At 40.9% G+C, this 22,462-nt stretch overlaps 1 protein-coding gene across 3 annotated transcripts in view; it reads left to right on the top strand.

Moving 5' to 3' along the window:
* The first annotated feature begins 20,640 nt into the window (after window positions 1–20,640).
* Window positions 20,641–22,462, top strand: part of UGT80B1 (UDP-Glycosyltransferase superfamily protein) — a 63,758-nt gene continuing 61,936 nt past the window's right edge. Inside the window, exons 1-2 of one of the 3 annotated variants that reach the window (XM_088945531.1) lie at window positions 20,665–21,243; window positions 21,555–21,980. In XM_088945531.1, coding sequence (XP_088801657.1) covers window positions 21,755–21,980 — 226 coding nt within the window. In that variant the 5' untranslated portion in view covers window positions 20,665–21,243; window positions 21,555–21,754. Of the gene's footprint in view, window positions 21,981–22,462 lie in introns of all 3 variants that reach the window. The other 2 variants (XM_088945530.1, XR_016099385.1) reach the window with 2 other exon arrangements.

The following is a 22,462-nucleotide window of genomic DNA, read 5'->3' as shown; positions in this document are numbered from 1 at the left end:
ACTAAAATATCCATCATTTTGAATTTAAACACTCTTTATTTTGGGGGCAAAAAGTGTAATTTCAATACCCCTATTCATTTCATTAAATTCCCTCTCATTAAATCTCATATTTAAGGTATTAACTCCTATTTATTTCTATAAGTTTTCTTGGCACAAATACCCTTCATTTTGAATTTGGACATTTTTCATTTTGGGGGCAAAAAATCTAATTTCAATACTACTATTTAATTTATTCAACTCAATCTCATTAAATCCCATATTTAAGGTATTAACTCCTATTTATTTCTATAAAATTTCTTAGCAAAAACACCCTTCATTTTGAATTTAGACATTCTTATTTTGGGGGGCAAAAAATATAATTTCAATACTACTATATAGTTTATTCAATTCCCTTGCATTAAATCCCATATTTAAGGTATTAACTCCTGTTGATTTCTGGAATTTTCTTGGCTAAAACACCCTTCATTTTGAATTTGTACATTCTTCATTTTGGGGGCAAAGAATATAATTTCAAAACTACTATGTAACTTATCCAATTCCCTCTTATTAAATCCCATATTTAACATATTAATTCCTATTCTTTGAATCCTATACTTAAGGTACTTTTATTTTTTATTATTAGATTCCATTAATTATGTCCACAAATTATTCAATTAGGCCACCATGTTGATAATCAAGTAAATGGTCTTTTGCAAGTTTTGGTTGTAAATAGACTCAAAATCATTGTTTGGTGATGGGTTTACCTATTTCACCAGTTGATTTGACCATGAGATAAAATCAATGTTTTAAAAGTTAATTGCAATTGCATTTCCCTCCTAGTAAAAGAGTTAACTTGTGATGTCATAAAATTAATAATGAAGATACAAAAAAAAAAAAATGAACATGTATTTAACAATAAACATTCTGAATAAATAACACATATAGAATAATGTATCAGTTCGTTCACAGTGAGAAATTAATAAAATCTAACTAACTAGCATAAAGGAAACAACAAGAGACTACCAACAAAAACTACAAACATAGACAAGACAATAAAAAGAGAAACAAACAAAACAACTTAACTAGCTGTATCAAGATCCAAAAACCCAAAGAACTCACAAAAGCGATGAACATGTCTTTAACATTATATATGCTGCTAGAAAGCATGACACCAAAAGAATCTTTGGTGACAAGTTAAACGAATCATCTTTTTGCAATTGTGTTGGGAAGAGGTCTTAGAGTGCCCAACTCTAACGTAGGAGGTAAGGGCATCATTCAAGGTGGAAGCTTTTATCTTCAATGATGCGAGCATGGACAGTCAATCTGTAGAAGTTGGTCTTGCTTGCATAATTTTTAAAGCTGATGGGTGGTTCTTGGCTACTAAAGGTGATTACTATCCTGTTTCCTCTGTTATTGCAGACACTAAAGCTTTGGATTTGGGAAGCCCTCTATTTCAGGATTCAAAGGCGGTAGTTTTCTCTAACTCGACGGCTATGTAATCTCGTTGTCACATAGCAGAATCTGGAGTTCCATCTGCTTTAGTCTATTTTAACAGACACCCGTAGTCCTTCGGACCATGGGGCTAAGGTCCTCTTTAAACATATAAAGCAAGACCATAATTCTCTAGAGTCTAGACTCCTTGGCTAATCAGGTTTGAGTAAACAAGGCGGCCTTCAATACTTCTCTGACTTTCTACTCGTAGCTTTAGGCGTTCTCGACTCTATCTTTCTAAGTTTCGTTTCCCCCTTAAGTCTCGCTAGTTGAATTTTGCTTCCATTAATTACCAAAAAAAAAAAAAAGGAATTTTAACGATCATATCCCACTAAAGAATTTTATTTAATACCACTTGTTTGGTGGTATATGAAGGAACTTGGGAGTAGCTAAGGAGAAAACTGAGAGAAAGTAGAATGAAATGGTTTTGTCATGTGCATAAATAAATATATATAAAATCTGTTCAAAAAGGTGATAAATTTGATGTTGAAGGGGCTAGAAGAGCCAGGGGTAAATCAACAAGGACTTACGTGGAAATGATAAGAATATAAGGTGCCCACAATTTAATGATAGGTATAGCATTGAATAGAATTGAATGATGAAAGGTGTGGGGGGGGGGGATTCATGTAGTTGATCCCATATAGTTTCAACAAGGCTCTTAGATGATGATGATAACCACCTAATTGGTTATCTTTTTTATGATATCAATCATTTTTATAATATCAGTCATACTTTGATTATTTACCTTTGTTATATGAGCTTTGACAAGAACATCTAAATTTTATTATTGATATCATTATCATTAGAATTGCCACATGCAAGTCATGTGCACATTTACTAGTCTATTTATGCATATGTATTAATGGTTTGAATTGTGAGACAGTTTTTATTTTTTATTATTAATGTTTTTAGTGTAGCATAGATATGGTACTCTTAAAGCATCATAACTATATCCCCATATCTATACTATCTATAAAAGTATGAATAGATGTGGTTGATTTCTGGAATTTTGACTAGATTAAAATACCACATCTTTAAGGTTTGAATTATAGAAGGGGCAATGGTAAATATGTAATTTTGTTTTCTCATTTAATGTTTATTAGGAAATGACTCTTCTTTCTCATTTAATGCTTATTACAAAAAAGACACAAAAATCCATTTTTTTGCTCATAATTGTAAAACAAGTCAATGACAAGAATGTTATTTATCATTTCCATTTAATGCTTGTTAGGAAAAGACACAAAAATCCCTCTTTTTGTTCAATAACTGAAAAGCAAACCATGATACTTGTTGAAACCTCCCTTGAATTTTTTGACCATTTCCCAAACCTCCTTTTAAATTTGGTAATTGCAATTACCTCCCCTAGACTTTCTTGACATAGTTGCAAGCAGACCCCCTTTGTAAAATTCTCTAACAAGAGGCATAAAAATGTCTAAAATACCCATGTAATTATTATTGAGGCTGGTCTATACTTATGAACAACGAAAAAAGAGAGTTTAAAGTTGCAATTTTACCTTTGAGCAATTGATATGAAGGGCAAATTTAGAAAAAAAGAACATCAATTCTGAAAAAGAGATTAGAAGGGATTGGGGTAGCATTTGATATGAAGAAAATTTTGGAAAATAAACATTTTGGTCGAAAGTAACTACATAGGTATTTTGGATATTTTTGTGCTTTTATTAGAAGATTTTAACAGAGGGTCTACTTGCAACTATGTCAAAAAGTTCATGGGGGTTGATTGCATTTACCAAACTTTGGGGGGGGGGTCAACAATGATCAACAATTTTGCCGGAGGTTTTAGCAATTTACCTTTTCATTTATTTAAATAAAAAAAAGACCTGAAAGTACATCTTATGTTCTCAATAGCCAATGTTGGGCCACATTAATCATCATGAAGAGATTTCCAACTTACAAATGGGTGAACAATTTATTCTTTAAATTATTTTCTTGTTTTTAAATATTTTTAACCTATTTTCATTAGTTCAGTTCTTGATCATTAAGGTAGCAAATGGTTTTCTCTTCTTTATTCCCACCATATGGTGGGTTAATTTTTTATTTGCTCACCTTAAACCCACATCGTTGGATGGCAAGATATCTATAAGAATAAGTGATATTTTTTATAGCAGTTTATTGTAAGGTTTTTAGCGGTTGAAGGAGCTGAAGTTAGATTTATCATATAGAAGTTAATTCTTGCAAAGGTAATAAGAATTCAAATAAAATTTTGGTGAAGGTAACTAATAAAAATTATTAATTTTATTAATAAACTAATAAATAAGAATAATAAGAATATTATTAATTCTCGTTATCTTTGCAAGGATTTTATTTGGACATATCTTTATATTAATGAACCATAATAAATGTTATAAATAAGAATAATTTTTATAGATGTAGAAATATAAAAAATGCAAAAAGTTTTAGAAATGTATTATCATCGTCACAAAATTTATCACATGCAAAGCATGTACACAAATATTAGTATACTTAAAGTTAACCAGCCAATCTTATGTTAAAGAAAGCTTAAGAAGTGAGCAATCCATTTTTGTTTAAAGGACTATGGAATGGTGAAACAGGATTCCTGTAGCCGATCCAATATAGTTGGGGCAAGACTTAGATGGTGATGTAAAGAAGTGAAGAAATTGGGCTAATCTGAACCCAACTTGAAGGGTTGGCCCAAGTTGGGTAGGGTTGACCTCAACTTTGAATGGTACTTTTCATTTTAGAAACAAGGTTATTTTCCTCAATCACAACTAAAAATGCTTTCACTTTGTTTTGAAAAAAAAAGGCCAAATCCTTTTTTCTGTTGATGTGGCATTCTTAGAAACAAGAAAAACAATAAAACATTAATGTTAGAGAACACCCTATATCTATTATTCGAGATATGTGCAATTTTTAAGGCTTAAAAAAATATACAAGAAGATTTGTTTGGACTCAGGATACAAGATCTTGATCTTCATGTGCTAACGGTTCTTCATGGCTTCATTATTGTGATGGCTGATTAAAATATTCTTTCTCTATCTTGCAGGGAAAATGGAGCTGATGATATAACAGTAGAAATTCTTTACTGGGGTCTTTCACTCTGCCCTTCATTTAGCCAAGAATGGGGATTTTGTTTCTGGGTATGTTGCCTCTCTCTCTCTTCTCTCTCTCTCTCTCCATAAATGAGTTCTTGTGTTATATTCTTGCTTCTTTTAATTATTTCAATAGAATGAGTAGATGGATATTATTTATGAAGGTTAAATGGTAGATGAATTGTCTTGCAGACTTTGATTTCTTAATTAAGGCTTGCAATGCTTCGCCAACTTTCCTAGCTTATTGAGGTCAGCCTATAGGGTATATTTAAATCCATTTAAAAAACTGAGAATATGTTTAAGTCAATTTATAAAAACTTCAAGATATCTTTAAATCTTTTTCTCTTTATTTTGTTGATGATAAATAATGTTTTGATAATTTTTATTTTTAATTAAGTAATGATATCAGCATCCGGATATGGCCCTAATCCAATGGATAATATTCAATTAGACATTTTGTAGCTGGATATTAAGAAATCAAATTTGAATCTTGGTATATCTGATTCGTTCCTTTAAAAAAAATGATTCGATCCTTATTGTTTGCAAACCTGGGTTTTGCTTATATAGGATTACGTTAGTTCAAGGGTATCATGTATTGTTCATACCAACTAGTGGGGGCCCAGTTCGTAAGGTTTTTGGCTAGTTGTTGTAGAGATTTGGATCAAATCCCTTTGGCACCAGTGTTGGCAGGGGGTTATGGGTAATGAGGGGTAGTCATTTGGCAATTTGGGCTAGGCCCTAAGAGCCCAAGACTGTTTCTTGGGCTTATTTGTGCTGCTAGACCTGTTCATGGGCCAGGCTAGGCTGGGTTCGGGCCGCCCTTTCATTCTGTATTAACAGATTTTTCTAAGGCCTGAGACCGAGTTCAGTCCGGCTCGACCATCGGGCCTACAACTTGGGCCCGAGCCCAAAATTATCCCGTATTGTTACTACTGTTGAAGCGGCTGAATAGAGAGAGAGAGAGTGAGAGAAAATTTATAAATAAAAAAATGTATATATTAAATTATAAATATATATATATATTTCAATAAATATTATATTATTTATATATTTTATATAATATATAAAATACATAATATGTATTTTATAAATTATATAATGCTGAGCCGGGCCGGACTCGGGCCAGGCTTTTTTGACAAATCCCGAGCCTGACTCATAACATAATCGGGCTTACTGTATTAAGCCCAAGATCAGACCTGGGGGCCTAAATACATGATCAAATTCGACCGGGGTGCGGGCCGGGCCATCGGGCTACCCGGTCTATGTGCTGCACTCGTCAATAATAAACAGATACAGTGAACGATAAGGTGGGGCCCATGAGAAATGCATAAAATTTTGTGGTATTTATATTCATGGTTCCACCATTGTCTATGGTGTTCTCAATCCATAATTGCTTGACAGACACAATGAACGATCCAAATTATCATGCCACCCTTTCACGTGGCTGAAAAAAGATTAAAAAAAAAAAAAAAAAGGAAAGAATGATTTCTGGGTTTTCCTGGTGACAAAACATGGCTTCCCCTTTGTAGGTAGGGCAACCATCTTACTTCACTGTAAACTGAAACTAAAAGAAATAATAATTAACTTGTGCATAATTGTATTATAATCTACGCATTGTTTACGAATTACCCAAGACATGCACATACAACACAAGAAAGGTATCCATGGAAGATACAGAGAATATGCTCTTCACTTTCAGAGGACTTTTACCTTCTCTAGTTCTCTTGGTCCACATGAATGATATCTCTTTCAAATAGGCTAAGTTGAGTCAGCCTAAAGTTGATGGCACTTACATCACCCTCATGCCATAATTGAGCGTCTTGGGCATTGAGCCCGGATCTGCTGCTTGCCATGCTGTGTAACTAGTTATCTAATCAATGACAAGCCAAGAGGCCAATTGTTTATCTAGTCAAGTCTATTCATTATCGCTTGTTTATCTAGTTAAGTGTTTTTCTGATAAAATTTAACTGAATAAATGAGATTTGAACATTTTTTTGTGTAATATAGGATACCGAGATAAAGAGAGAGGCAGGAGGAAGTAAGTGTTAATGACACATAGGTAAACTACTTATCCACCTTTGAGGTCTGTTATCTTGTTTATCATGGGACCCAATATAGCATCAAGTGAACTTCAGAATCATGGTCAATTAATCAATTGACCAACTTACCCCTACTAAACGAAGATTCATCAAATTTCGTGAGGGTGATTTTGATTGGTTAAACTTCTAAATCTGAAATCTTTCTATTTCAGATTAAAACAATCCCTGTGAATTTTGATGAATTATACTCTTCAGTGAACAGGCTTTATTAACTTTCTAGTGTCCATTGAATAAGATTATAAATCCAATATATACAAAGTCATTTATTCAGCTCTCTTTATTTGATAAAGGGTTATATCTTTGTCTGAATGTGAGGCAACCCACTTTGGTTTCTGACGGAGGAAGATTTGACCCGACCCCTTGGCCATATGATACGTGGAAGTAATCGAGAGTGATCTGGCAGAAATGCCAGTTCGGCACGATAGTGGGCCCCACAATTCAAGCTTCGGGCAAAAAGTCAACTCCCCCAAAGGGAAACCTACAAACCGAACTCCGAGCTGAAGAGCCCCGAGCTCTCCCTTCAAGGTCCTAAGCCTTACAAAAAGCAAAGAACTAAACTGCCCACCCAAGGGTAGTTCGGGCAATACTCTGTTCGAACTCAAGACCACCTTGCACACCACTTCAGCACCAAGTTTCCTGACTGAACCGTACCTGACGCCCAGAAAGCCCGTACATAGAGGCGGCGCACCTGACTGATTTAGGGTCCGACACATGACAGCCCCCCCCCCCAATGGCCACCTGCCATTGCCATCTCAAATGTGGCAGGGACGGCCCTGACAAGGAACAGTGGAGGTTATGACACCCGAACTGGCAACTGGCAACTGACAGTGGAGGTTATGACACTCGAACTGGCAACTGGCAATGGAGGTTATGACACTCGAACTGGCAACTAGCAGTGGAGGTTATGACACTCGAACTGGCAACTAGCAGTGGAGGTTATGACACCCGAAATGACCCCCGATCTGGCAGAAGAAGTGACCTGATTTGGTAGAGGTAATGATACCCAAACTAACAGGGGTTCGGAAATAAGTATACAAGGTGACTGTAAAGGCCCCCATCTCAGGGGGGAAGAAGGTATGTGATTTTTTGTGCTTTCTAGTCTTGGAATCCATTGTTTCCTCTTGCCTCCTCAAGAACACTAACTTGAGTTTTGGAGTGTTCCAACCGGGTTCCCCCCCGGAAGTCTCTAGTTCCTTCCTTGTTTTAGGCAACTCCAACTCTGTCGGAGGCGAGATAACCGACGACTAGGACTTGACCAGATCGCGCATCATCATTTGGCGCCGTTTGTGGGAAAACTTCAAAAAGCCTCCCCTAACCTTTAACTCTCTCTCTCTCTCTCTCAAAGAAACCTTAGCTTCCATGGCTTCTCCTAGCAAGAGTAGGCACAACACTGACTTGAATGTTGTAGGGGAACACCCCCAGCCTGCCACAGTGTGCATATGACAGTTCACCATCTCCCTATCGACGGACGGAATCCCTAGCCTCAATGCACCAAACATGGTGGCACTTGTGAATGTTCCCCTTCCTCTCCCTGTCGAGACAACCTTTGCCGAACCAACTGCTGTCCCTCTGGCGACTAGCCAAAACCAGTTTGTTGACTTGATGCAGTGCATGCGGGCAATGCAAGCCCAAATGCAGCAGTTCCAGCAACATCAACTCCATCAACAGCCAATATTGCACCACATCTCTCAGTATCACTATCAGCAGCAGTTCCCCCAACTGCCTCTAAACCAACCACAGCTTCCACCTCGGCACCCCGCTCCGAGGCCGGTTAAGCTCTCCCTTCAGAGCGGATGCCTTCACCGAGGAGAAGCCTCCCAATTTTAGAACCCCTCCAAGATCCAGGCCTCATCCCCAGGCAGTAGGAAAGACTAATCACCCCCGCCTCGCAGCTCACCGGCGGATTGGGAACCTCCTTGCCAGTCAAGTCAGCACCTCGACACTCCAAGTTTGAGCTCCCGCTCACAGAGAATCGATTCGGCGTCCTAGCGGCGGACTACCAACAGTCCGGGCCCATCGAGCTCGGCAATACCGAGGCCAGCAGCGCCAATACCAGTCCCTCTAAGCAGCAACGAATACGCCGATGAAGTCGCCGAACTACCACCCGCGTCTTGCCTGAGCTCCGAGGTAAAGAAGAGACAAGCTCGGACAAGGTAAAAGCTGCCCCTATTCTCTCAGTCCCTTCTCCCCTCTCGTCAGAACTCCTTGCGGTCCCTGTGCCTAGAGATTTCAAACTCCCCTCCCTAGACAAGTATGATGGGTCCTTCGACCCCAACGACCACGTCGATGCCTTCTAGTCCCAAATGCACCTGGCAAGGGCCAGTGAATCCTGCATGTGCGTGGCCTTCACTACCACCTTCAGGGGGTGGCCCGCACCTGGTACAGGAACCTGGCCCCCGGGTCAATAAGAAGCTGGACCTAGTTCGTGCAGGTCTTCACCGCGCACTTTGTTACTAGCAAACGGTGCCCCCGAACCGAGGAGAGCATCTTCAGAGTAGTCCAGAGAGAAGAAGAGTCCATCCGGGGCTACATCAAGCGGTTTAATGACGCATGCTTGCAGATACCGCGCCTAGACCCGGCAGTGCAGCTCGCAACAGCCAAGAGAGGAGTGACACACAAGGAATAGCAGCTAGTGTGGCATCTCTCCTGATCAGGCCAAGCGCGAATTGAGATGAGGAGCCCTGGATCCTTCACGTAGATGGTTCCTCGAACCAGTAGGGTAGCGGGGCTGGAATAGTCTTTATGCGGCCTGGGTGGCACAAAATTGGAATACGCACTACGCTTTGAATTTGCGGCATCCAACAACGAGGCAGAGTACGAAGCACTAATAGCCGGGCTAAACCTAGCGCAAAAGGTAAGAGCAAAGCACATAGTCATCTACAGCAATTCCCAGCTCGTGGTCAACCAGGTTACGGGCGAGTATGAAGCACCCGAGCTCTCCATGATCGCATACTTAGCGAAAGTAAAAAAGGCCCTGTTCAACTTCCAGTCACACTTCATCAGGCAAATCCCGAGGTCAGAGAACATTGAGGCCGATGCTCTATCCCGGTTAGCCAGCAGGAGTCACAACAACATGAAAACCGTGTACATAGAGGACTTACCTCGGCCTAGTATTCTCGGTGGGGAAGAGGAGGTCACTCCCGTCCTTAAAGCAGAGCTGAACTGGATTGACCCACTTGCAAGCTTCTTGCTAGATGGAACCCTCCCTGTGGACCGTAATGCAACCAAGAGGGTGCAATGCCAGGCAGCCAAATACGTCATAATTGACGAACGGTTGTACCGACAGTTCTACACGATCACCTACTTGTGTTGACTGTGACCTGCCGAAGCCGAGATCGTAATACTTGAGGCAAGTATTACTCAGGTCCGAGGTCTCTGGATGATTGACAAAGTGGGCCATCGAACTCATTGAGTATGATCTCCAATACAAGCTCCGAACCGCTATCAAAGCTCAAGCCTTGGCGGATTTTGTCGCAAAATGCACGTTCGGTTCCGAGGTCCCCAGCCCGGTTGAGCACGAGGCTCCCAATTCGGGTGAGCTCGGAGCTCCCAAGCCGATTGAGTCTGAGCCCCATGAGGTTGCGCCCGATTCGGTATCTCTCCTGGTTAGGGCGAGCGTGAACTGGGATGAAGAGCCCTGAATCCGTCACGTAGATGGCTCCTCAAACCAGCAGGGCAGTGGAGCCGGTGTAGTTCTTCGCGATCCAAGTGGCACAAAACTGGAGTACGCACTACGTTTCGAGTTCGCGGCATCCAACAATGAGGCGGAATACGAGGCGTTGATAGCAGGGCTAGCTCTGGCGCAAGAGGTAAAGGCAAAACACATAGTTATCTGCAACGATTCCCAGCTCATGGTCAACCAAGTTACAGGGGAATATGAAGCCCGCGAGCCAGCTATGATCGCCTACTTGGCAAAGGTAAAAGAAGCACTGCTTAGCTTCCAATCACACTTCATCAAGCAAATCCCGAGGCCAGAAAACACTGAGGCCAACGACCTGTCCCGGCTAGCCAGCACCAGTGACAACATCATGAGAACGGTGTACATAGAGAAGTTACCTCGGCCTAGCATTCTTCGGGGGGCAAAGGAGGTCGCTCCTGTCGCCCAAGCAGAACCGAGCTGGATTGATCCACTCGCGAGCTTCTTGCTACATGGAACCCTCCCCGTAGAATGCAACACCGCCAGGAGGGTAGAGCATCAGGTAGCCAAGTACATCATGATAGACGAACGACTGTACCAAAGATCCTACACGCTCCCCTACCTGCGCTACTTGCGACCTCCCGAAGCCAAGGTCGTACTCCGTGACATTCATGAAGGCCTATGTGGTGGACACTTGGGGGGTAGGGCCGTCACTCAGAAGGCACTACGACAGGGGTACTATTGGCCAACAATGAAAGCAGACGCCATCGAGCTAATCAGGAAGTGCGAGAAGTGCCAAAAGTGCACCAATATTCACCATCAGCCTGTTGCCGACCTCAAGTACCTCACCAGCCCATGGCCCTTTGCACAATGGGGTATCGACCTACTCGGACCATTCCCGCCAGCAACAGGAGGAAGGAATTTCCTAGTACTGGCAGCAGACTACTTCACCAAGTGGGTTAAAGCTGAAACTTTCATAACCATCACAGCTCGAAATGTCTAGAACTTCTTCTAGAAGAACATAGTGTGCCGCTTCGGGCTACCTCGGGTGCTGATCTCCGACAACGTCAAGTAGTTCGAAGACATCAAATTCCAAGAGTGGTGCCAAGGCATGGGGATCCGGCAAAACTTCACGTCAGTTGCACACCCACAAGCAAGCGGTCAGGCAGAAGTCACGAACAGAGCTATCCTCCGCGGACTAAAAGCTAGGCTAGACCGAGCTAAAGGGTTATGGGCAGACGAGCTACCCAGCGTCCTATGGGCATACCAAACTACAGAGAAGACTGCCACTGGATAAACTCCCTTCAACCTCACCTACGGCACGGAGGCAATCATCCCAGCCAAAATTGAAATCCTTCACTTCGGTTGGAAGCATACAACGATAATACTAATAACAATGAGCTATGTACCAACCTCGACCTACTTGACGAGGAGAGGGACCTCGCATACATCAGAACCACAACATACCAGCAAAGGGTAGCTCGGTACTACAACGCCAGAGTTATGAGACGAAACTTTCACTTCGGCGACCTGGTCCTCCGCAAAATCATGGTACCTGAGCCCGGCATTGGCAAACTCAGGTCGAACTGGGAAGGACCCTACCGAGTGAAGAGAGTACTCGGGGGAGCATACGAGCTCGAGACCCTGGAAGGTAAACAGATACCCTAGGCATGAAACATCGTCAACTTAAGACGATTTTACCTATAAATTATCAAACTAAGCAGGCCATGAGCCACTACCAGAGCCTAAGGGCTAGGATGCCGAGCTAGCAAAGACCTCGGCACCCTAAGGCCTAGAATGTCGAACTAACAAGGACCTCGGCACCGAAAGGGGCAGAATATCAAGCTAAAGATGACCTCGACACCTCACCAACGAAAGCAATCTGCACAAGTATGGATCCCGAGGTGCATAGCCCAAGACCCAATTCAGCCTATGTTAACTAACCCAAGCGGAGAACAGATTGAGCACATAGCCTTACTATGTTAACTCGCCTCGGGGCTTAAGTCTAGCAGCTCAGGTATATAGTCACTTCGGCAAAAGGAGAATATTTGCACAACACTTTTGAAGAAAAAAGGAGTACTTCATTACTAAATGTTTGCTTTATAGTGTTTAAAAAGAAAAAGCAAAAAACAAACAAAAAACACAAACGAGCTCACAAGCCCAGAGGTCAATCTTCCTCGACTTTAGCAGGGACTTCGACAACACCCGAAGGACCCGCTTCATCTTCGGAGTCTGCATCATCATCAGCTGCGGCAGCCATCTCCTGAGTGATGCACGAAGTGGTTATGGCACTAACATCGAGCTCGGGGTGCGTGTTCCTTATCATCCACCGGCTCAACTTGAAACCTTTTCTGTACGAGCCCACCATCATGTCGTCAAAGAGCGGCATAGCGATGTAATCCTCAACGGCTTTCACCTTCGCCTCCTCGACGGCCTGAGAAAAGATCTGAGTCTTCTCCCTAATATCTTCCTAAAGGTACTCGACCTGATGCTACAGGTCCAACTTCAGGTCGGCCATATATCTCACCACCATTCCTAAGGCCTCTTTGTCCCTTCGGGATCTCGACAGCTCGGCCCATGCAACACGGGAAGCCGCTTCGGCAGCTTCTGCTCGCTTCAAGCCCCTCTCTGCCTGAATTTCCAAAGCATGGATAGAGGAGTTCACCTGCCAAAACGAGGACAAATCAGCTCGGTAAAAAAAAAAAACAGCTCCAACTTACCACCATGGCATGAGTTGCAGCACAGCGCCTATGAGATTTGTAGGAAGATCGGCCCACTGCGCGACCTCCTCAGGACAAATAGCCTTCTTGCTCTTTCGGAGAGCGTAGCTCGGCATCAGCACGCTCCCAACCTCCTCGTGACTACCCGAGCCCGAAGGCACAGCTCGGGTATAGGCAGTGTTGGCATAGGGAGCCCCTACCGCTTCCTGAACTGAAGGGGGCACCTCGGGCTCCCCGGGAGGCTCCATTCTCAGTGCCTCAGGCTCCGCAACCTAAGAAGGATCGGCATGGACCCGCTTAACAGGTCGCTTCCTTCTCTTCATGCCAGCGAACAAGTTCGCACCTCAGGTCTTCTTTGCCTCCATAACACCTGAAAATGGGATCTCGACGTCAGAAGATGGGAATAAAAGAAAAAGCAAGTATCTTCGTTTGAGCAGGAAACCTACCCGAACTCAGACCGGCCTGAATAAGCTTGTCTTCCGTCAGGTAGACTTCGAATTTGAGCCCTTTTCGAGCCTAGTCCTGGAGGCCCTTCACCGTGTCTTCGTCTAATGTAACACCGGGGTTAGGAGCGGCCAAACCCTACTCAGTAGGAAATGACCATCCCGTAGCACTTCGAACCACAAAGTAGTCTCGCTTCCATGCCAGGACCTTGTTTGGAAGGTCGTGTAAGAGCTTGAAGCTCGGGCGAGGTGACAAGTAGTATGCCCTCCTACGCCCGGGTAGGGGACCCGACTGTTTTTTGAGCATGAGGATAGCTAAAAAGACTTACAAGTCTAAAGGAAGGCAGTGCTCACAGCATAGAGAGATAGTCCCAACAAGGTTACGAACAAAGTTCGGGTGGAGCTGACCTATAGTAATGCCGAACTGGTTCATGACTTCGATGATAAGAGGATGAAAGGGAAGGCGCAGCCTGACAACAAGCTGCTCCCGGAATATCACGATCTCATTCAGACCGTGTTCCCAAGGAAAGTCGCCCGAAGGTACGAAGTAAGTATACTCCCCAGGCAGGTTGTACTGGACAATAAGGGACCAAAGCCTTTCAGGCGTCAATGGAAGGTCCAAACTTATCTGGCACCCAACCTCGGCGGGAGGTGGATGCCAAACTACCCTAGGTGACTCGATATATGGGCTCGAACTCGAGCTCTACCTCGGGCCCCGCCTCAGACTCACTAAGGCTGTCGGGGGCAGCAGCTCGGTTCGTAGAACCAACATCGGACCCCCCAGGAGACTATGTAAACTACCCAAGCTAGACATTGAAACAAAGAGAGATGAGGACTCACCAGGAAAAGCTACCGGACTGCGAACGAGTGACGCAAGTTGACAGGCTTGGATGCGAGCTCAAGGAACAAATGCTGAAAGATAATAGAGGAAAGTGACTGGGGGTCCCCTCACTATTTAAAGCCACTGGACCTGCGCATCAACGGCCAATATAGAAACCATCCAACGGCTCCCTGCAAAGTTAGCTGCGCACTCCCCGAAGAAAAGACACTCTGGTGCGCACGTTCAAAAATTTGAAATTGTTTGGCGCGCATGTTTAAAAGTTTGAAAATTTGAAATCATTTGCGCGCAGACCGGGACTGAACCCTGGTCAAACCAAGCCAGCCCCGGTTGAGCTAGGAACACAAGCGGGTCAAACTAGAGAAGTCTCAGACCAAGGCCAGAGTGTCCCGAGGCAAATCCACCTGTCATCCCGTGAACTCCCCATGCCAGGTCAAGACCCCGAGCATGGGGAGTGGGGGCAATTGATGGAGGAAGATTTGACCCGACCCCTTGGCCATACGACACGTGGAAGCAACCGAGAGTGACCTAGCAGAAATGCCAGCTCGGCACGACAGCGGGCCCTACAACCCGAGCTCCGAGCAAAAAGTCAGCTCCCCCAAAGTGGAATCTACAAACCGAACTTCGAGTTGAAGAGCCCCAAACTCCCCAAGGAGAAACCCAAGCTCTCCCTTCAAGGTCTTGAGCCTTACAAAAAGCAAAGAATCGAACTGCCCACCCAAGGGCTGTTTGGGCCATACTCTGTCTGAACTCAAGACCACCTTGCACACCACTTTGGCATCAAGTCGCCTGACTAAACCATACCTTACGCCCAGAAAGCGCATACACGGAGGCGGCACACCCTACTGATTAGGGGTCCGACACATGACAACCATCCCCCATTGGCCACCTGCCACCGCCATCTCAGACGTGGCAAGGACGGCCTTGACAAGGAACAATGGAGGTTATGACACCTGAACTGGAAACTGGCAACTGGTAGTAGAGGTTATGACACCCGAACTGGCAACTGGTAGTGGAGGTTATGACACCCGAAATGACCCCCGATCTGGCAGAAGAAGTGTCCCGATCTGGTAGAGGTAATGATACCCGAACTGACAGGGGTTCGGAAGTAAGTATACAAGGTGACGATAAAGGCCCCCATCTCAGGGGGAAGAAGGTATGTGATTTTTTGTACTTTTTAGTCTTGGAATCCATTGTTTCCTCTTGCCTCCTCAAGAACACTAACTTGAGTTTCGGAGTGTTCCAACCGGGTTCCTCCTCGGAAGTCTCTAGTTCATTCCTTGTTTCAGACAACTCCAACTCTGTCGGAGACGAAATAACTGGCAATTAGTACTTGACCAGATCGCGCATCATCAGTTTCAAACAAGGAAGAGAGGGTAACCCTTTTCTTCCTACAATGTGGCTGGTTCTTCCTTGGTCTTTATGGTTGGCCTGGTTGCGTGTAATTGCCTCCAACCTCTATTCTATTGCCTTTATGGTTTGTCAAATTTTTTCATACTCCATTTCAGTTCTGATCATTAATTAATAAATAATACTTGTTCAGTTTTCAAACCATTTAATTCTTGTTCTTGTTGCCAATCCATCAATGTGTTGCTTTAATCATCAAGGCAAAGTTAATTGCAAGAACAAAACAATTTAGTTCGGTTCTATCTCTTCACAATTTTGGCATTTTGCGATGGGTGTCATCCTCTTTTTGACAAATGACGACTATTGTATGACATGGTAGCTAATTAATGAAAACGAATTAAAAAGGAAAAGAAACCAAACACCAAAAACTTGGCGAAGCATTTTTAAACTTCTGTGTTGATATAGATAATAAGAAAAAGAAATAACCAGCCCATGTAAGGACAGGAATTAAAAGGACCTTAGGCTCAGTTTGAAAGGAGTACAAATGTAAATTTATATAATACAAATACATACAAAATAATACAAAATACAAGCTTCTACATTCTACAAATTTGCATTTGTACTCGTTCCAAACTGAGCCTTAATTATCTACACAAACACGCCTGTATCTGCCACTTGAGAGATCTTGTGGCCGTTCCAGACTTCCAGTCCGTCCATCAAATATGATCCATTAGATTGGTCACATCCCATTGTCCACTCATACAATCTTTAACTCTATATCAATTACATGAATGTGGATGCCCATCTATATTTCTACTACTTAAAAAAGTGAGTGGGTTTTGATTTTTGGAATTTTCATTGGGCAGAATTGATCCTTTAATCTTGAGCTATTATGGGAGTAAATTTTCATTTTAATAGAAAAAATTACTCAGTTTGGAAGGAGTACAAATACAAATATGTATGGTGCAAAACCTTAGTTGAGTCAACAAAGCAAATTAACAACATTAATGAATAAAAAACTTAAGACCACATCTGTACCTATAATACTATTAAAAGTGTGGAATTTTCTATTTGAGTAAAATACACTATTTTTCAAATTGGTCTCTCTCATTGTAAGGACAGAAATGTAATTTGAACTATTTTTCTCCTTATTCCAATCCTTCGTTAAGTCATATATTTAAGGTATTAAATTCCACTAACATTCATTGAATCCTATTCATGGTTAGAATATCCATATTTTTGAATTTGATCTCTCCAATTGTCAAAGCATAAAATGTAATTTGAACTCTACCAAAAGCATAAAAAATACAAAAAAAAAAGTAGAAGATATCTGTGCACATCTATAATATTATTGTATATTTATCAGATTAAATAAAAATAAGTGTGATAAATAAGAACAAAATTACAGAAAATTTTGGAAACATATTATTTACTATCATCATTATCATCAAAATTGCCACATGCAAAGTATATGCACACTTACTAGTATTCATATTAACATTACAGTGCAATCATACCGACACCAATGCATCAACTCCCATAAATGTGCTTTGGCGAGAATAGCATTAATTAGGATGGGTGACCTCCTATGGAGTTCTTGTGTTATATCCCAAATTTTAAAAAGTTAATAAGAAAATATTCATAATAACATCAGACTGCTTTGCAAATTGTTTCAATTTTTAACATAAAATCTTGTTCATAGAAGAATGCTTTTGTGTATATATATATAGTTTTTTTTTTTTTTTTTTTTCTGTGAAAAAGATATTCAACTACTTATAAGAGTAGTTATTACATACCGGATTAATATGTGCCCAAATACTCCACATATGTCCCATCACATGAGAGAGATGAGAGAGAGTAGAAATTATACTCTACATATGAGAAAGAGAGACGTGTAATGATGTAAAAGCAAAGTATGATTGATCAATTGAAAATAAAGTTCAATAGCAGAGCATTTTAAATATTTGTTGTATGTTAAATTAAAATTTAAATCAATATATTACATGATTTATTTATATTTTTAGGTTCACGTTTCATAAGATGTGTATTTACCATTAAAGATAAGCTTTTCATTTTCATTCATTCTTTTGTCATGGATTTTCTCCATATATTTGTTATTATTAGGACAGGGATAAAGGTGTGAATAGGGCTATCAATGGACCGGATATTGGACCAGTCCAACTCAGTCCAATATGAATCTATTACAAATGGAGGACTAGGTCCACTGCAATCCAGTGAATACTTTGGACCATTCTAGATTGGTTCAATTAAATGCTTGAACCATCCAATCTCTTTAAATTGGTTTTAATTTAGATTGAGTCCAACCCAAACCTGGTCCCACCCATACTATTTATCTTCTGTCAATGAACCAGGTATTGCTTCACTCAATCTAGTCCAATATAAATCCATTATAGATGAAATAGGTCCAATCCAATCTAATAGATACTTTGGACCAGTCCAAACCATGGTCCAATTCAATATGTCTTATTAGTCCATCCAACTCATTCAAATTCATTTTGATTCGAATGAGATCCAACCTAAACCTGGCCCACTGACACCCATAAGTATGAGTGTTGCATACTTGAAACAATATATAGTTTTCTCACAAAAAAAAAAAAATAATAATAATAAAACACAACTCTCAATTTCCTACTCCCCAAAGAAAAATATTAACAAGGCTTTCACAAATAAAGAATAAATTTATCTTTAAAATATAACAGAGATACTTAGTTTAGCTTCATGTCCACTTGACCAGCACGTTTTCCTTTTCCCATCAAAGTCATAATGTGTCTCAATACTAATACTAGTGAGGATGATATAGGAGGGTTTTGTCAATGCGCAAAAAACCAAGGTTCAAAATATAGGCACTCTTGATTCAAAATTTTAAGATGCCCAAAGTTTTAATCAATTGATATTTAGGGTCTGTTTGGTTTGTAGAAACCAAAATCCTTGGAATTGGGGACAAATATTTAAGTTTCAAATTTGCTTGAAACCAATAGCAAACTCAATAATTTAAATGGGGGCAAATAATATTGTAAAGATAATATTTTTAGAAATGCTTCAGAATTTTACCTCCAATTTTTTGAAATTACATCTCCAATAAGACATCTCTGATCCAAATCGATCCCCTCATTCCAATTATACTTATGTTTATTGCTTAAAGTTGATAGATGGCTCACGCCCACAGAACTTATAAATTTCTATTAGGCTGAGTTTGGAAAGAGTATAAATACAAATATATAGAGTGTAAAACCTTATATATTATTTTGTATTTATTTATATTGTACATATTTGTATTTATACTCCTTCCAAACTGAGCCCTAGTAAAACTGGATTTGTATTGTTTATGTTTACAGGAGTCATAAATTCATGGAATGGAAAAAATGAAGAAAATAAATATAGAATTTTTTGTTTTGAGTGGGGAATGAGGGTGTGGGGGTGATTGGGTGACTGGTCCAGACATGTCTGAAACCAAGGCAAGTACCGGAATTATGGTAAAGATATCAAAATCATTTTCAATTATTACTTTTTGACAAGTTTTAATTTGATTCATTAATCCTATATATTCAATATTCAAATGCGGATGAATGGCATTGAATTAATCCAAAACTGAAAATTACTGAATAAAATTGGGATATTGGTATATTTGATTTCTTTGTAGGCGTATATCGACATTGGAATTTGGAACACAACCAATCCTTCACCCTCTCCATCTCCCACCTCTAGGTTTCATAAGGATATTGCCTATTAACCCATTTAACCCATTTTGTCAATGTATGCTATGATAAGGAGAGCAAAACAAGATATGATATTATCAGTTAACCCATTTTACCCATAACCTCAACAGATTAATCCTTGAACCACCACCACCTGAAGCTGATGGAAAAGCGTTTCTGTTCTTGGATCATTTTATTGGACATGTTTGGAACCAATACCATTTCCTTATGCTTTTTGAGCAAACAGTGCTGCATTGGTAAAAAACATTTTATTTTCTCTGTTTTAGATTATTATTATTGCTAATATATAGGTGTTTTCCAATGTCATATATAAGCGTACGATTGGTTTATATCACATTTTTCCTAATTTTAATTTTCGAGACGTGATATGAGAAAAATACATAACTAAACATGAGTATTGTTTGAAATAAACGAATTTCAGATGTGTCAGCGATGTGACACCATTTTTTTCAAGAAAACAGCAACGGATGTAAACACTAACTTTCTTTCTTTCTTTCTTTTTACATTTTTTTCTATTTTCCCTTCTATTACAAGAAAATAAATAACTCTGATTCCACGTGTTTGACTTTTGAGTTGCGTGCAATCTGCTTGTAACACTGGGGCCAAATCACGATGCAAACGCACTACGTTGATTGCTGTACCATGTGAATGCGGGGCGGAGGGCGATTGTATCGGTTCCTTAAATCCTTCGTTTAACGTGGCCGATACTCTTAACGCTTCAGTACCGTTGTTTTCTCGAAGTTTACCGCTAGCCTATCTTAAAATATTTTCTTATCGGATAAATCAGGTATGATACCGGAAGGGCTTTTTTTTATTTTTATTTTTTTTTTTATGTACCACCTGATTGGGCTGATGGGCTCTACTCTTTATGACACCGGTTATTAGTTATAAGCCTTTTCCGGAATTGACTCCATTTACTCTTACAAATGAAATCACTTTATCCCACGCAATCAGGCATATATATAGCGGTCCTTCTTGCCTTCTTGCCTTCTTGGAGCCAAAAAAAACCGAAATGAGACACACTGTTTAAGAAAAAGGCAATTTCCTTTGGGGGTGGAAGGAATAGCGTCCTAGATTCCATGTCTCAATGACCCATTCTTTTGTCGTGCTTCAAGTAAACACGTCCATTGATGTGTTTACTTCTCATTAGTCTTGAAGGTGGACCCCGGTACTATTTGCATCTGTTGTTAATTAGAGATAATAAAGGTTCCAATCCAACGGCTATGGGCTTTATGACTTGGTGAATCCGTATTATATATTTATATGTTTTGATTTATGCGAGGCATATAGTCTGTCTGTGATTCCGACCTTGGTGTTTTGCCCGACGAGGCGGGCGAATCTCAGTGGACTGTGGGATTCATCCATGACCCCCGCTGGACACGTAGTGATTCACCATTGCTTGCTTCAAGGAGAGAGAAAGTGAGAAACTTCATGAGTTCATTCTCTGCACTACGACGAATGCTTCAACTTCTCTGTCTCTTTCTTCGGTCTTTGTCTCCAACTGTTCAGCCACTCAGGAACCAAGCTCTCTGGTCTGCGACTCTGTGCAACTCTATCGGATTTTACCACTTCTCTTCGTTCTTGGAGTAAGGGAAGCTCTTGACAACCTTGTTTAGTTACTTCAATTTAATCTATCGTGTTCAATCATGCTTTGAGAATCTTTGGTTACTTATGGAGATGCTTCCAGATTAATTTGAAGTGCGCCGTGTTCCGAGACTTTCTGTAGGGTTTGGGGGAAAGAGATTCAAAGTCTTGTTCTGTTCTGTTCTGGTATTTCTTCCTGCAATTTGGATATTGTGAGGAGTCTCTGGATTCTTGGAGGTTGTCAGTGTTGAGATTGCTGAGATTGCAGAATTGTTAAGTTCGATCAAGTTACTTATAGAGGTACAGATCTTTTCCAGGGGTCGGGGAATTTGCTGAGTTTTTTCTTTGAAGGTTTGGTTGTGTTTTTTTTTTTTTTTTTTTTACAAAGTTTTAAGTGCTCTTTATTAATTGAGGGCGTTAGCTTCTGCTCAAGATGAGTTGTCAGTAGGTATTGCCAAGTTACCATGGGCGTTCTGTACTTTCGGCTTCATTTGTTCTCTTCTGACCACTGATACTTTGGTCGATCTTTAGTGGTTTTCGAAGTTTGAACGATAGGAAACGTGCTCACCTAACTTTCTCTGTGTTTGATTGGCTGGTGGTTTTGGGAATAGAGGTTCGCTGGTCAAGATTTTGGGAAAAACGCTAGAAGGTCCTTCCTTTCTTCGTGCTTTTGGTGTCTTCTCTTGACATGTAGGCTTCTGTTTTAGCTATGGTCTTTGATGTGTTCATCTGGTACGAGATCTGAGCTCGTTTGCACTCTTTCGAGCTTCAAGTACAGTGGATTTCAGTCGTTGAAGCGACTGTTGATGAAATGGAGAGTAATGGAACTGCTCATTTAAGACAAGACTTAGAAGACCATGCTGTTGGCAGCCAGGAAGTGATGGATTCTGAAGCCGACAATATCAAACCAAACAAGGTGGCCACTTCTGGTTCTTTTGTCACTGCAGTGGACGAGAAGATGGATTTCCCGCCTCATCCATCTGCATCGGAGGTTTGTCAGACCAAAGAATTGAATGCCCGGGCTTCACCTCGTAGAAGTAAGTAATTGATTTCTGGGAGTTGAGTTTCTTGTATTGTTGATAATGAATCTAAGGATATAATAGTCAGTTTGGGAATATTGAGGGAGCATTGAGAGTGCCTTTCTATGCATCGGAATATGCTTTTCTCCGTGATAAACTTCTGGCATAACCTTGCTCAGTTTCTCAAAGTAATTAAATTTTTAAGAATCTATTATCACATATCTTTCCCACAGTGATTTAATTAACAGAGAGGCTTCGTACTGCTAGACCATAAAACTACTTAACATACACCTGTACATTGCTGAGGTTCCGCAACTCATCATCAGCAATGGTTAGTATTCACAGGATAGACCAGACAGACGCAGGAATACTTAGAGCTATTACCTTGGATTCCATCTAGAGATGTAGTTTAGCACTTGATAGCCAATGGAATGGACCACTTAGTATGGCAATTATTTAAGCTCCAGTAAACATTTCTGCTGTTCCTAGGAACGGAAAAA

The sequence above is a fragment of the Nelumbo lutea genome, chromosome 5 (genome assembly GCF_056320005.1).
Source record: "Nelumbo lutea isolate HS-2025 chromosome 5, American lotus-T2T, whole genome shotgun sequence".
NCBI classification, from domain to species: Eukaryota; Viridiplantae; Streptophyta; class Magnoliopsida; order Proteales; family Nelumbonaceae; genus Nelumbo; species Nelumbo lutea.
Note: the sequence above shows the minus strand (reverse complement) of the source record. Positions and strands in the feature narration are given on the sequence as shown.